The sequence below is a fragment of the Dermacentor silvarum genome, chromosome 5 (assembly GCF_013339745.2).
Source record: "Dermacentor silvarum isolate Dsil-2018 chromosome 5, BIME_Dsil_1.4, whole genome shotgun sequence".
NCBI classification, from domain to species: domain Eukaryota; kingdom Metazoa; phylum Arthropoda; class Arachnida; order Ixodida; family Ixodidae; genus Dermacentor; species Dermacentor silvarum.
The window spans coordinates 11645175-11660532 of NC_051158.1; the positions used below are offsets into that span (position 1 = coordinate 11645175).

Below are 15358 nucleotides of genomic sequence, written 5' to 3' on the forward strand. Positions count from 1 at the left end.
TCCCTTCTTAAGTCCAAACCACAAAAATTTTGGCAGGCAATATCACCTGATCGCGGTTCACACCATATTTCGTTAGAAGGTGCCATGGGAATCAAGTTCCGCTTGCTGGTAACGAATGTCTCGCAGTCTTTAACACGTTTTTTTTTTCGTCCACGTTCAAAAATGAAGACCTTTCACTCATTCCTAATGTAACTGAAGATGGTATCGCATATCTCATTAATAGCCTTAAAATATCTAGCTCTTTAGGCGTCGATAATATTAACTCTAAAGATTAAAAAAATACAACTTCGGTATCTAGTAAAATTTCGTACCATATTTCCCGCCAGTCACTGTCATTAGGCCAGCTCCCCTCCGATTGAAAAATTCCTGAAGAGGTACCTGTGTACAAAAGTGGCAGCAAGTATTCCCCTGAAAACTACCGTTCAACTTCATTAACAAGCATATGCTGCAAAATGCTCGAGCATATTATAGCGTCTCACATATACGAACGTCTTGAATCAAATAATTTTCTTCTTCACTAACCAGCATAGCTTCAGGAAATGTTTATCATGTGAGACACCGTTACTAGAATTCACCACTGACGTACATTCCCACATCAACCATAACCTTCAAACAGATTGAGCCTTTCTCGACTTTTCCAAGGCCTTCAACCATGTAGACCACTGCCGTTTAATGTCCAAATTATCTGCGCTCAAATCAGACTGTTTAACACTATCTTGGATCCGTAACTTCCTAACTAATCGTCAGCAATTTACAGTTGTGAACAATTTTGCTTCACCCCTCACCTATGTGAATGCCGGTGTGCCACAGGGCAGTGTACCATTGCTTTTTCTAATATACATCAACGACCTGCCCAATAAAATCTTTTCCCGCCCGTGAATTTTCGTCGATGACTGTATAATATACCGACCAATTACCAGCTTTGAGGACCACCTTATTCTTCAAGGTGACCTTCAACGCATCAGCGACTGGTGCAACGCCTGGCAAATGACACTTAACTCATCTAAATGCAAGGTAAAGACTTTCACACGCAAACACGTTAACTCAAGTTTTTCTTATTATATAAATGCGGATCTAGTATCTGAAGCTTCACTGTACAAATATATAGGCGTTAATCTCTCACCAAATCTTTCCTGGGCCTTTCATATAACAACCATATGCGCTAATGGTTAAAAAACACTAGGGTACGTTCGTCGTTAGCTACGTAATTCCCCCGTCTGACATCCTCAAATTAGCGTTCCTGACGTTCGTCCGTCCACAGCTAGAGTTCGCATCCCCGATATGGTCTCCTCATCACGAGAGCCTAATCTGCATGTCAGAAGCCATCCAAAACCGAGCTAGTCGATTCATTTCTCACAATTACAATAGGCAGTCAAGCATAACTCGAATCAAACTTGACCTTTCGCTTCCTGCACTAAGTAGTCGTCGTGACGTGGCATTGCTGTCCTTGTTCCACAAATATGTTCATCAAATGAAGTCATCGTCTTTGCGGCTGGAACGTGCAAGTTGCGTATCACTACGACTGAATAATGATTTAAGTTTCACTCGCATCTACGGAAACACGGATGCATTTAATTTTTCGGCTTTTCCACGAGCCATCCGCTTGTGGAATTCCCTATTCCCTCCCTGACAGCACTGTCATGCAAACGGACAGAGATAAATTTAGAAAACTCCTGAACTTGCAGTTTCTGCCCTAAAAATGTGTAATTCTGTATACCATGCTCTCTATTTCTATGTAACGTCACGCTGACTTTTGTTTCCCTTTCATGCTTTAAACTATTCTTACACGGTGTTTGATTATGTGCACGAAAAATGTGCTTGGTAAAATTTATCCGCTATTTTGAAGACTACCCTGAACTGTTATTTATTTATGTTTATCTGCGTATTGTTAGTATGGTTCGTTTTCTTTCATACCTTGAACTACACATTTTCTTACACGATGTTCGATATGTGCCCGAGCAATATGCGTGATAAAATTTAGCCGATGTTTTGTACGCTACCGCATCTTCTTCACTTGTAACCCTGTTTTGTGACGATGATTTCTACTCATTTTTGTGGTCCTCGAGTGTCGGTAGTCACGTGTAAAACTGTCTTGTAGTGATGCCCCCCCCCCCCCCCCCCCTACTCAATGCTCCTCATGAGGCCTGTAAGGTGATTTGAAATAAATAAACAAATAAATAAATAAACAGCTGCGCATCTGCGCACACAATAGAACAACGGCGCCCGACATACGTGTCGTAGAACACTACAGTTTACATTCGCAGTTGTACCAATAAGAACAATGGGAACTGCAACGCCACGCTACCCAGACGAACTATATACATATATCTGCATTGCATTGCGCGCGTCACGCAATGCATTCCGGGCCGTCACCATGGGTAGGCCGCGGGTGCAGCGCACGGCAGAAGAAGAGGCTGCCGTACACGAATGTAAGCCGGAGCGCGATCGTGCCCGTAAGGCCGATCCCGTGTATCGGCAACGGCATGCAGTCCGTGAAAGTGCGAGTGTGTGCGTTTAATCAATGGCTACATGATCTAAAATAAAGGCTATGCAACTTCATGAAATGTGTATTCATTCAACTTCAACGTTCGAAAAATACAATCCTAAACAAGCAATCAAATCACATATGCATCGCATCGGGTCGCTCAGCATTTCTTGGGTTTGTTGCGTGGTCGTTGGCTTTGGACTTTGACTTCGATTCAGTTTGCATGGGAGAAAGCTTCGCGTTCAACCATCTTTCTTTAAGAAAGGGGCTTTGATTTTTTTTTTTTTGGTATTGTCGGCGCGAATGAAGAAAAGCGGCGATCCGTGCGGCCAACCCTATATAAAAAAATTCTTAGACCTAGAGATTTTAGGCCTTCATTAGGAAAAAGGAGAGATTTTCCCAATTCTAGGGAAGATTTGCGCTTGACTCAGAGGCATAAGACACCACTGCTGTGACACCGCGATGACCGATACCTGGAACTGCTGAAGGGACGGGCCTCCTGTGGTTTGATTTCAGCCACCGCAAATTACCATGGTGGGTCGGTCGGTTGATTAGGGTGTTTCCCACAAATTGCCTTTGCATAAGCATGCGAAGTATGACATGGTCACACTGCAGCACAGTGAATGAAGCTTGCCAGGTTAACGACAAGGTGTCGACGTCCTGAGCTCGTAAACGGAGCACAGGTACTGCGCGCTGTTGACGCGTTTGTAGATTTAGCGGTACCGTCGACTTATGTGCCCTCTGGATAAAATATTTATTGTGTATAGCCGTGTAAATAGACGTAACGTGCAACACCAACCAAATAAGCAAATACTAATCTCTGCATAAGCCTAGCGCAGAGCACGACACGATGGTCGTGCTGCTGTACAGCCGAATATGCACGCATATTTGCCCCAAACCGCCCATAGGCCGAACAACCTTGCGCAGAAACACAATGGCCATATTCTTGGGCGAGTTCTGGCATGAAGGAAAGAAAGAAGAAATCACCAGCCCTTTCCCTGTCGAGAAAATGAGGGTAAGCGAAGCTTGTCGTGCGGGTATCTGACCTTGCTGGTGCTGGCGCTGAGCCGTGCTCCCTCAAGGGCTGCAGAAGATAGCGCTAACCTTTTCTTTTCCATAATGAACCACTTAGTTCCTGGTGATTTTATTTCTCGCTCTCTCTCTTTCTTTCTCTCGTTCTTTCTCTCTCTTGCTCTCTCTCTCCTCTCTCTTTCTTTCTCTCGTTCTTTCTCTCTCTATTTCTCTGTCTCTTTCTCTGTCTCTTCTTCTCTCTATTTTTTTTTTTTGTCCCTGGTATGTGCCATTGAGCTTGGACCCTTTCTGCACTATCACCAGGATCGGCCCACTTTTCAGCGTGACACCACCACCACGTGTTGCTTTATGCGTATGTGCTACATATAAAATTTCAATGAGTAGAAGTATGCCCTGAACACGTTGAACACCGAAAGTTTAAAAAATTATAACAATATTTGAGGGTACGAGACTGCCAACAAAAATTTACCATAGCACAGATGTTGGTCACATTTGTGTTACACCTAGAGATTTTCGTTGCAGGAAAGAAGTACCACGGCTTCAATGGTGAGACGCCGGTGAATTATCCCCGCTACAATACGTCACTGAGCTATGCTTTCCTTAATGCGTGCAGGGAAGCTTGTTACAGCTACGTCGACTACAACGGCGAAAATCATACAGGTAAGAATGATACTTTAAAAGGGTCTGAACTCGAGCGTGTTGGTACGGCTTCTCTGCAGTGCCTTTCCAGTCTGTCTCGTCTCGTTTTTTTGTTTTTTTTTTGCGTTGTTCTTCCGTAATAAAGGATTATAATTTTTATATGCACACGTATATCTGGATGTGCAATGAACAAACATCCCCAGGATCCCCGATAACTGAATGAGAACAGACGACAAAAAATAACATCACTTACAAAATTAGCTATATCGGAATTTACTAGAGACTAGAAAATACTTGAGACACCTACTGGAAAATTCGGGAGAAATTCCAGTAGCGTGCCACGAAGCACGTAGGTTCCCAGCACATATGGAATTTTACAACAAAGCCTATGGGACTGATCCTATAAGTCTCGCATAGGCTGTGTAGTAAAAGTTAGTTACGGTGGGGCGCACAGCCACCGCCGAAAGATGGAGCAACGTGTACATATCCCGAAATCCTGGTCATGTTGAATTAAATAAGCAGCCAATCTCAATTGGGAACATTCTTGAAGCTTTCACATGAGTATAGTGCCAAAATCCAATGCAAGAAAATTTGCTGCCAGAGCTTGCCAGTAGACAAATTGCCAGTAATAGAAAGTCTGAGATGCCAGTAGACAAATTGCCAGTAATAGAAAGTCTGAGATAGGAGACAAAAAAAAAACCGGCTATGTCGCCTCCAGAAACAGCTGTAAATTTACAAGCAACCTCATACGCTCGTCGCGTAACTTGTCAACATATGCATACGCGTACAGCCGCGTGACAGTATTGAAGGCTGTGGCCAAAGGTATATCCGACGTGTCCCTTTAACTTCTTTTGCAGGAACGTTAGACGGACCCTGCAGCTTTTTATGGATGTACGTCCGACGTATATAATTGGTTTGGGCACGTTTCACCTTAATTTAAATCGAGGATAAGCACGCTGAGCAGCTAAATGCATGCTTCCTTCGCGTCAACGCTCCTACTGTTTGTGTTGCGAAACAGTGTTCCTGAGTGGGCGTAGCCGGCGCAGACCGGCATGCTCATCACTGCCGCAACAACTGCCGCCTCTGCTTCCATATATAGCGTTGATGCGCACTTTCAGAGAAAGAAAACCTATTTCATTCGGTGCCCCCCGACGCAATACTGACAACGTGCGTTTCTCGAAAATGGACCCGCGATGCGAGTACACTGCCCTACCGATCCACGTGAGTGCGTGGTGGAAATGCGTCCGCGTTGCAGCATTTCGTAATTACCAAAATGTCGAAGTACACACTGCGATCCAGAAATTAGCAGAAGCGTTAACTAACCAAAGCAGGGAAGAGCAACTATTATCTGAACAGTTTAGCTACGGCACGTAGGTTCTTCCGTTTGCATGCGCCGGATTACGCGTAGCACAGTTGATGACCGGTAGGTATGCGTTTATAATGGGCCGCTGTGTACGTATTCTAACCACTGTAGTGTGAACGTAGAGCGAACCTTCACAGAATGCGGTTGCGGAAGACCTTTCTCCTTATGAATACACCGTAAGACTGCGCGCCGACCCCGAGTGGCTAAGTTTGGCTAAGAACCAGCCAAGCCAAACCATGTTAAGCAAAGGAAAGCAGTGTTAAAGCTAAGGAAGGGCCACCAGCTTGGCTGTTTGCCCAGTCTTCGCACCACTTAGTGTGAAGCTGCAGCTAATTTTGTTTGTCGATCCCTATTTTGCCGTTTAATATGTTATACAAGAGACATAATTTGAAACATTTACGCGTTGATGAAAGTGCTTTTGTTGCTGGGTCCCAGGCGGTGCAGTTGTATTCCAAAATTGGGCGTACACTTGAAACGTAGAGGGTTTCTTTAAGTGAAGGTGCTTTTCTGAAATTACGTCGCAAGCTACTAAATGCAGTAGCTTTTAGTGAACGCTGCTTTCTTTCATCGAACGGAAAATAACGAGAATTACATCTGCATCTCTAGTAATTTCTATTTCCTCACATGGGAAATGTCAGAAAGCCGGTGACACGAACACTAGGCTAGTCGAGTGGGGTGGGGTTGGTTGGTCGCTCGGTTACAAAGCCGTTTATGTTTGCTGTATATCGACACGTGTACTTTTTTATCTTTTTCCGGTGACCACTTTTCACCGCCTAACACATGTTAAACGTTATCGCTGGGTGCATGACGCACCTGTATGCATTGGTAGTTTCCCGCATGTTGTCGATGATTATGCCCTTTGTCTGTTGTCACCGAACCTCGTGATAATCAGATTGCATACGCGACGCGAATGGTGTTTACATTCTAGAATGCATGCGAGCATCAGCGATTACGCTGGAACCTTCGACGAGTCATGTGTAAAAGCCGGCGCGCTTCATCCATTGATCAATTTTCGAAGATAGCTGACTATGCTCGCCGCTAGCTGTCGTTGTGCTTTGAGGGTTGCTTGTTTTATTGCGATAGCAATTATATGGACATTTCCACCGGATTTCTGCCGTCGGCGTCGCCGTCGCCGTGAGGTTCCGTATAGATAAAATCTTCGCCGCGCGCCGTATGCCCGAGCGGAAGCGTGCGGGGACGCACGCTATCACGGAGAGCGAACGCACTCAATCTCCCACGCGCAAGCAAGGAAGCGGGAAGCCAGCGCCGGAGGGAGCGGGGGGGGGGGGGGGGGGGGCGCACTTCCACTCTGCCAACAATCGCGCGCGTCGCTCGCTCGCACCGTCTCTTATCTCCACACGGCTCTGACCTTTATGCGCCGTGCATTCGCCGCTCAGTTTCCGTTGAAGCGATAGACCGAACGTACCTTCGCCCGCTGCGGCGTATATGCGCTTGCTGCCAGCGTTTTGACAGTCGTTGTCTGCAGTCATTCAGTGTGATCTATTCATGTTTGTTTGTGCGCGCTCGCACCACAGTTAGCAATAGTCGGACCACATTTTCCAACGCACGCTAAACATGCAATGCTGCCCGGATCGGCAGTGCAGCGCTACAGGTGTGTCCCTTCGCACGCGCTGCCCACGGGCAGCGCTTCTCATCAACACCACCGTTTCGCACGCGCCTTCTCGTGGTCATCGAGTCTCTCTTCATGTCGGTCTACTTACGCCGCAGCACACCTGCTTACTTAATCAGCTCATGTTTACTACAATTCATATTGCTACCAAAGCCGCTCACCTTACTTCGTATGACATTGCTGTGTTGCTATCGCATTCATTGCTCCGCCCTTAGGGCGAAACTGTGACATTTTTTCCTAGGCTGCTGTCTTCTTCACCGACACTACAATGGGACAATATTGAAAAGAATCTTGATGAACGGCCGTCGAAGACCAATAATACCGCAGATTAATTTGCTTAGTGCAGTCATCCGCGTAAAGCGAACTCGCTCTTTTTGCTGTAGGGTACTCAAGAGTACAGTCCAACACTGCCTACGGAATCAGATGGAGCGCCAATAAGTGCTTTTTAAAGAGTGGGCAACAGAACCGCACAAATCTTCACATCTCTATGAACAGCACCGTCACTAAGGTGAGCCTTGCATGTTTTGCTGCTATACATCGGTCGCCGGAGAAAAACGCCAAAAATGTCTTGAATGAAAATACTAAACATCAAGGGATACTTTAAAACGCTCTCGCGTCTTGAATAAGCGATTACCTCTGCTTTTACTGCAAGCTTTATAAGCTAGATTTTTCTTGGCGTTTTGTGGCATATAAAGACGTTTTAGGGTTGACTAGTGCATAATTTTCTCAGTTCGCTGCAGTAGATGCATTTTGTGGAATAAAATAAAGCAGGTACATGTGAAAACTAGATTTCAGTGTGCTCACGGAAAATCTCTATCATTAGTGCAGTAAAAAAAAATGAAAGACAAGGAAACTTCCTTTCTATACCTGAAGGCCTAACGTAGAACTAGGGGAGTCTTAGCATTCGATGACGCAATGTCCATAAAGGAATGACGTGATCGGATCAGTTGTTTACCTCAATTTCGTTTCTCCTTTCTCGTCCTTTTCTCTCGGTGCGTACAGATAATCTTCAACAAGGATAATCGAGCCACACACGTAGTTTTCCTCAAAGATGGCGTCGAAAGGAACGTAACCATCGGCAACGAGCTGATACTGTCGGCAGGAGCAATCAACACTCCAAAGCTGCTCATGGTCTCAGGAATCGGACCTAAACAGGATCTGGAAGAACGCAATGTGAGTGTACTGACCTGCGGCTAGTTAACTTCCGATCTGTCCTTCGTGATTCGATCTTGTGGGGGCTTCAACAGACAAAAAAAAAAAAAATCAGATAACCGTGTAGATGTACAGAAAACCAGTGAACATACGCAACAAGAAAACAAGTGAACAGGACGAGCACTGAAAGTATGTAACTGCTCTCGCGTGCACCCTGAAATAAAAAAAAGAGAAAGTTGGATGCGACAGAGCGCACGGTAAACAACAACAAAAATACATTAAATGTACTGCGCTTGTTGTCTGTAGATCACGCTGACGTGTTAAAAGCTTTGTGCGTGTCAGACCGAGAGTTGTATTATTGGCAGATTACGCAATCATCAAATCTTGATCGTATCGGGCACAGGTGGATGTTTGCCACGGCAATGCAACAGAGTGCGACGTCCACGCTATTTTAACTACGGAACATTGCCTAATTAACCAATTAAATATAATGGTGTCGTAAAATTTAATTACGTAATTGCACTTGAGAGCATATAGAATAAGCTTAACCTAAAGGTTAAATACGAACTGTAAACTGAAAGAGACTCCTCGCTTTGCACAGATTTGATCTCGTAAAATATCCCCGCACAGAGCTATCGCACGTAACACTGGTCGGACAATTAAAAAAGCAAGAAAACTGATTCTGTAGCAAGGCATTCAGCGTAGAGTTCTAGCAGTGTTATGCAGAGTCATTTCGGCAGAGCCACTTGGCTGCTTGAAATTGAAGAAGGCTACAACCAAATACTACACAAGTGACTTCCTAATTTATGAATTCAACTACTTTCACGACTTTCTCTTTTATAAAATATAGCATGTAGCAATAATGTGCATGATTCCACGCACTTAATAAGAAAAATTATTTCAGCTGCTTTGCTCGAGGAAAATTTAAGCGTTTGTGCTGCGCACTGGCTCCAACGTAACGCGCCCGTATAAATGATTTGCGTTAGCACAAGCTTAGCCACCCTCGAACTCTTGATAGAATCTGAAAGCGTTCCTCACCAGGCCCCGTAGAAATTCGTCACCCAGTAAGTTTGTAGAGAAGACGGCCGGCAGGCTGAACACCAATGGGAGTAGTAAAGATAGTAGTGCTTGGAAGTGTCTTAACTCAGTCTGCGCCCACGGGCAACGGAGTTCCTGGCGCTCCTTAGAATGTGGTCCCCGACAACCGTCACCGCTCAGTAGCATCGCGTCGGTTCATCTCTAAACATTTGTATGAGCGAGCGAGTGCGATGCCGCGGGAGTTCTGACAACGCAGTTTTGCCAAATACGCGCTCGCCATTGCGTCGGATATCCCTAGACTCGAATAGAGCTATGGGACACAGTCGCTTTTCAAGGTGATTTTTCAAGCATTGCTTTTAACTCCCATTGCCGGCCACCTTCAAGAGACGTTGAACCAAAATCCAGAGCCGTTATCCGGGCACTCAAGACAAGAATGGGGCGAGAACGAAACGAGAACATCCGGGCATCGTTGCGAGAGCAAAACGAGATCATCTGGGCAACCAGTCAAAACTTAAGAAAATGCGGTCTCTGGCCCCCCAACCCATTGTACAGGACTGCATTACATACGCTGGTTACTGCTCAAACAAGTTACAGAAAATATATTGCTTCCGATTTGTTCCTAATTTTTGTTCACGATATCGCTCAAGGTGTAACTTCTAGTACGCTGAAGTTCAATTTGTATTTTCCAATAGCGACGTTCGAAAAGCAGATACAGTGCACCATACACTTGCTTGTCATCGTTTGGCGCTGACACAGGGTTGCTTGCGCTCTTTTCAACGCCAGTGGTCCGTGAGCTCCACGGCGCGAGTTTAGCGCCACCTCCTTCGAGAGAGGGTGCCACGCTGCGTGACCAGGCCGGCAGCGTCCAGCGCGCCGCGGACGGTTGATTGGTCGAGATGAGACTTGCAACGAGGTTCAGTTCAAAACAGGTTCATTTTGGCTCAGTAAGTTTTCAGGCCTGCTCACATCTACTCTCGATTACGGGAGAGTTGTGTCTACTGTTGTGTTTACGAACCTGTAAGGTATTTTTGACAAATTTAAATATCACGATTAGATTCCCCCTTAGAGCGTAGCTGTAGTTATTAAAAGACTGTGGACATTTATAAACTTGTATTTGTGAATGTGCCACCAAGCTACAAATGCTTTTTGGAATACACATACACTTTCGTGTTATCCGTGACGAATTTCTCTGAAAGAGGGATCAATATTTTTTTTAACTGAATAATTATTTTGCCTTATTCCAGGCATATTGCACTAGGTGGGTAGGTCAGTAGGTAGATATTTCCTGTCTTGGGACACATCAGATCTCTGTAATAAAGAATTGTGGCAGACCCCATCTCACGATAAATGCCGACGTCAATGCGATTAGCAATGAAGCAAAGCACCGTAAAGTCCAAGCGTGGCACTTGTGTGAATATTCATTCAGAGGCGTTTGTCTGAATACACATATATAACGCGGGTTCTATTCCGCCTAAGCACTGCAGAAATGTTAAATATTTTTTTTGCGCCATTGAAGAGCGGCACATACCCAGTGACCCAAGATGATTCGGCGGTTGGTTTCGAACCCAGTTCCCTCAGCCCAATGCTCTACCCTATAGCCACCAACTTCTCAGTAACCCAGGTTGGCGCGAAAACGGTGAGAAACACAGATAGATAGATAGATAGATAGATAGATAGATAGATAGATAGATAGATAGATAGATAGATAGATAGATAGATAAAAATTCACCACCCATGGACCCCGTACAGGTGGTAAACCAGCGAAGTTGAAATGTGCGGCCCCGGTATAAGCCACACGTGATTTATGTATGTATGTATGTATGTATGTATGTATGTATGTATGTATGTATGTATGTATGTATGTATGTATGTATGTATGTATGTATGTATGTATGTATGTATGTATGTATGTATGTATGTATGTATGTATGTATGTATGTATGTATGTATGTATGTATGTATGTATGTATGTATGTATGTATGTATGTATTCCTTCCTTCCTTCCTTCCTTCCTTCCACTTCCTTCCTTCCTTCCTTCCTTCCTTCCTTCCTTCCTTCCTTCCTTCCTTCCTTTCTTTCTTTCTTTCTTTCTTTCTTTCTTGTCCCTGGTTCATACCCGCATATTCTATGCGGGTGTGCGCCACACGTGATTTTATTATCCTTAATTGGGACCTAACTCACGAGCATGTGAGGTTATTCATGTCATGACCTATCAGTCATGTTAGTCATACATTCGTACCCCTTCCATGCCAATTTTGGTATATACCAAGTGAACGAGACGCGAGTTTTCGATAGGTATTCGATGGGTTTATTTCCACCGGAGGCTTCCTGTGGTCGGACCACGAGTGTAACAGCCTAGGCACATACAGCTTCGATGTAATAGATAGCTTCCGACAGTGAGCGAAGTACCCTAACAAGGCGAATAGCATTGAAAGACATGCGCGACTGACAGTGGAATCGAACGTGTGCCTTCAAGCACAGCAGCCCCTTTCTCTTACCAATAGGCCCCGATCGCAGGCATACTCCTCTCGTGCCAGTCGACTACAGCTCTTTGAGACGTTCGGCGCGTCTGTAACGTGTCACTTTCTCGTGTTCATTCCTCGTGACAGCTCGCGCTTTGAGACGCAGTGTTAGTCAACACCGTCTCCGCGATCAGCCCGCATTGCCCAGTATTTTCCTCGCAGCAGCTAATGTTACTTAAAAACTGTGCGGCGCGGTAGCGCCTTCATGATCAGCGCAGGTCGAACAGGTTTTAACGTTTCATCGCGGAGTGCTAATGCCATAGTCGTTTCATTATACACCACACGACATAGCCATAGGTACGTACGATTGTATAAAACGTGGTCACCGATGACGTCACAACCTATGCTTCTCTCACTTACGTTCCTCCAGTACCTATGTAGAAACCAACAATCGGCATACATTAAGCTCACGTCGAACGGCCGGAGTAGAAATTATGCCACCGGCGTCACACGATCGTCGTCACCGTCGTCTTGCTGCTGTCGTCCCACATGTGCTCTCGTGAGACAAATAAATACGCCTAACACAAACACGTTGGTTTACCCGATGACGTTCTGCGCAATCCTGAACGATACTGGGTAGCCAGCTACCACTTTAATTCTTCACATAACATCGCTTCCAACAGTTCGTTGAATCTGCTTGATTTTTTTTATAAGGAAGTAACTATGGTGAGGAGGCCCCTGACTACAGTTGGAATACTATGATGACGGGTTAATAGCAGCCGATGGGTTAATACCTGTGTAATAGCAAGCCTTCTTTTCTGGTTTCGTGGCGCAGCGCAACGGCATTGCGCTCCTGACGGCGAGGTCCTCAGTTCGAATCGCGAGTTGGAGCAACAATTTTCTTTATTTTTTAATAAATATTGATTATTATATCATTTCTTCTGCATCAAAGGTTGTGCATCAAAGATTCTGGATCAAAGGTTGTTTTTTCCTATGCTTCAACACCAGGCCTGATACAGAGAGTTCTTGCCAAGGGTAACGAAGCAACCAGGTGCGTAGCGTGGAGGATCTTAGGCAGATGCCGCTTTAATGGCTCCGGACCGACGAATACTGACACGTTGTTACGTTGTTACTGTGCGCCCCAGTGACACGGGACCAACCACTGTCAAGCGCCAAAATCTTGAAAATTATTGGGTTTTACGTGCCAAAAACCCTATGTGATTATGAGTCACTAGTGCATTTCTGTACACATAACATGCTATGGAATAACAAAATCACCGCCCCTTCCACTCCATGAAGATGGTCGAACAGCGAAGCTGTGTTAGGTACACTGAGTGTTACACCATGCAAGTCAAACTTCGCAAGCAGTGTTTCCGCCGATGTGTTTCCGCGTCTCGGGCGCGCATTTCGGGATCGGCCTCCCGGCACTGCCGTTTAAACTCGGCATCTCTGGCGCGAAGCTTGGGGTCGGGCTTACGACGATGAGCCCGTTCACGAGCCAACTCTCGCTAACGCTCGCGGTAGGCAGCTTCTTCCTCCGGAGTACACACTACTCCTGGCCTTCCCATAGTTGTAGCTGGGATGTACCTGTGCGGAACCACTAATCCAAAGCTCCGTATATACAACCAACGCTACCGCGAACTCCTCTCACACCCCACTCGTCCGTCGACCTACTTTTTTCGTACACCGCCATTGGTTGGCGCGCCTCACGCTCTCCCCCTCCAAAGCGAGTATTGGACGGCGCGACTTACGTCAACCCCCCTCTGCGTTCTCGTTTTCATCTGCACCCTCTCACAGCATTCTCACAGGGGTAAAAGGGTCACTTCAACCCCTTTCCCCCTGTTGAGCTCATCTTTTCCTCTCCTATCGAGCTAGGTGACGTGGCCTCTTTTTAGCGAAGTCCGACAACGACGGCTAAGAATCCGCATAAACAGCTTCTCTGTAAAACGGGCCCCCTCACTTTAGCACTACACTATTTCAACGGGCCGTGTTGCTTGCAATTTTGCTGATGATTTGTGCGCAGCGGAAGGTTGGGACATGACGGGGTGAGCGACACATGTGACGTATTTGCCTTCGGAAGGCTGGCAGCTCTGAGAGTAAACGTGCGCGGGCTGTCGTTCAAATTTTCTGTGGCTCTCGCGGAGCACGGAGATTAGACTACATTTACCTGAATCGTATTCATGCATGCATGCAAGTCTACGGTTTTGGAGACCCCATCGTCATCCCACGATGTACGATTGAACAAAGTACGTTTTGATAACCCAAAACTAGTGTGGGGATATTTAATGGAGCAGACATTGTCACAGAAGATTTTTTTTTCAGCGGAGCTGAAGCCAGACAGACTGAAAGCATTTAGTGCCATTTAGCAGGTGGTTGGAATCAATCGCAATCGCAATCAAATCGCAAGTTGAATTCAGCTAGCGCAAGACGGGGGTAATTGGAGATCGCAGGGAGAGACCTTCGTCCTGCAGTGGACATAAACATAGGCTGATGATGATGACCAGGTGAGCTAATGAACAGTGCAGGAGCAATAGTGAAACCTCTGAAAACGGAGACAGGTACATGTTTGACTCTGTTGAGTGGATATTGCCCCACGTTCCGCTCGTCTCCTCGAAGTTAATCGTTCTGCACACTGGTTTTAGGTTCCCGCTTAGAAGAAGTGGCTCGTAAAACTGCTTTACCTGAAACATACTGAAATCGTCGCTGTAGAAGCGCATAAACAGCACGGGATAATAACAAGGAAAGTACAGAAAACCTTGTCGTTTTATTGTTGCCTTGAAGCACAACAAAGCTTTACCGCTTAAGCTGAGCAATAAAATAATGTTCAGTGGAAAATGTTATCGACTACATCAAGATAAAAATGTTGAAATACCTGAATTTTACTTGCAGATTACACCTGTGGCGGACCTTCCAGTGGGTGTGGGACTCATGGATCACATCATTTTCCTGGGCCTTGTCGTTACTACGACTAACGATCTCGTAGGGAATACGCGACATAAATAAAAGCATCGACGAGTACTACGCCAATCAGACAGGTAACGGAAATTTAGATCATATTTAAACTGTTTTCACGCCAACCTTAGTGAGAAATTCTGTTTAAAGATCTGACTATAATCATATTCGTACCAGGAATTGGTGCGCCTACTGCGGGTCACAAGAGAAAAAATAATAAAATAACAGCGCGATATTTTCACAAGAATAAAGCGGGAGAACCGACAAGTCTGGCCTTTTCTTCGGTTTTGTCCTCGTCATAAAATTGCGCTGTTATACTTTGAATTACGCAGACCCAACTAGCCAATTTTTTTACGTTACTCAGAAAAGTACATCCCAAGTTGCAAAACATCGCAAAGAAAGAACAGAGACTCGTGAAGTGCCGTACATTTAAAAAAATGCTCAAAACAAAATATCCAATAAGAGCGGAAACCCATCTTAAAATGTCAAATGCATAAGAAATAGTTTAAATTGCGACAGCAATAATCTGGGCGTTTCATATGCCTCGACAAGTTACGTTCATAATGAAACGAGGGAAGCGTTTTAATTAGTAGGAAACCGGGTTA

The 15358-nt window shown here is 45.3% G+C and overlaps 1 protein-coding gene across 1 annotated transcript in view; it reads left to right on the forward strand.

The window, feature by feature from the left end:
- The window catches only part of LOC125945418 (L-sorbose 1-dehydrogenase-like), a 40114-nt gene that overhangs the window by 11791 nt on the left and 12965 nt on the right, over window positions 1-15358 (forward strand). The window contains exons 4-7 of the mRNA XM_049667168.1: window positions 4040-4177; window positions 7533-7657; window positions 8152-8322; window positions 14691-14791. Coding sequence (XP_049523125.1) covers window positions 4040-4177; window positions 7533-7657; window positions 8152-8322; window positions 14691-14791 — 535 coding nt within the window. The remainder of the gene's footprint in view (window positions 1-4039; window positions 4178-7532; window positions 7658-8151; window positions 8323-14690; window positions 14792-15358) is intronic.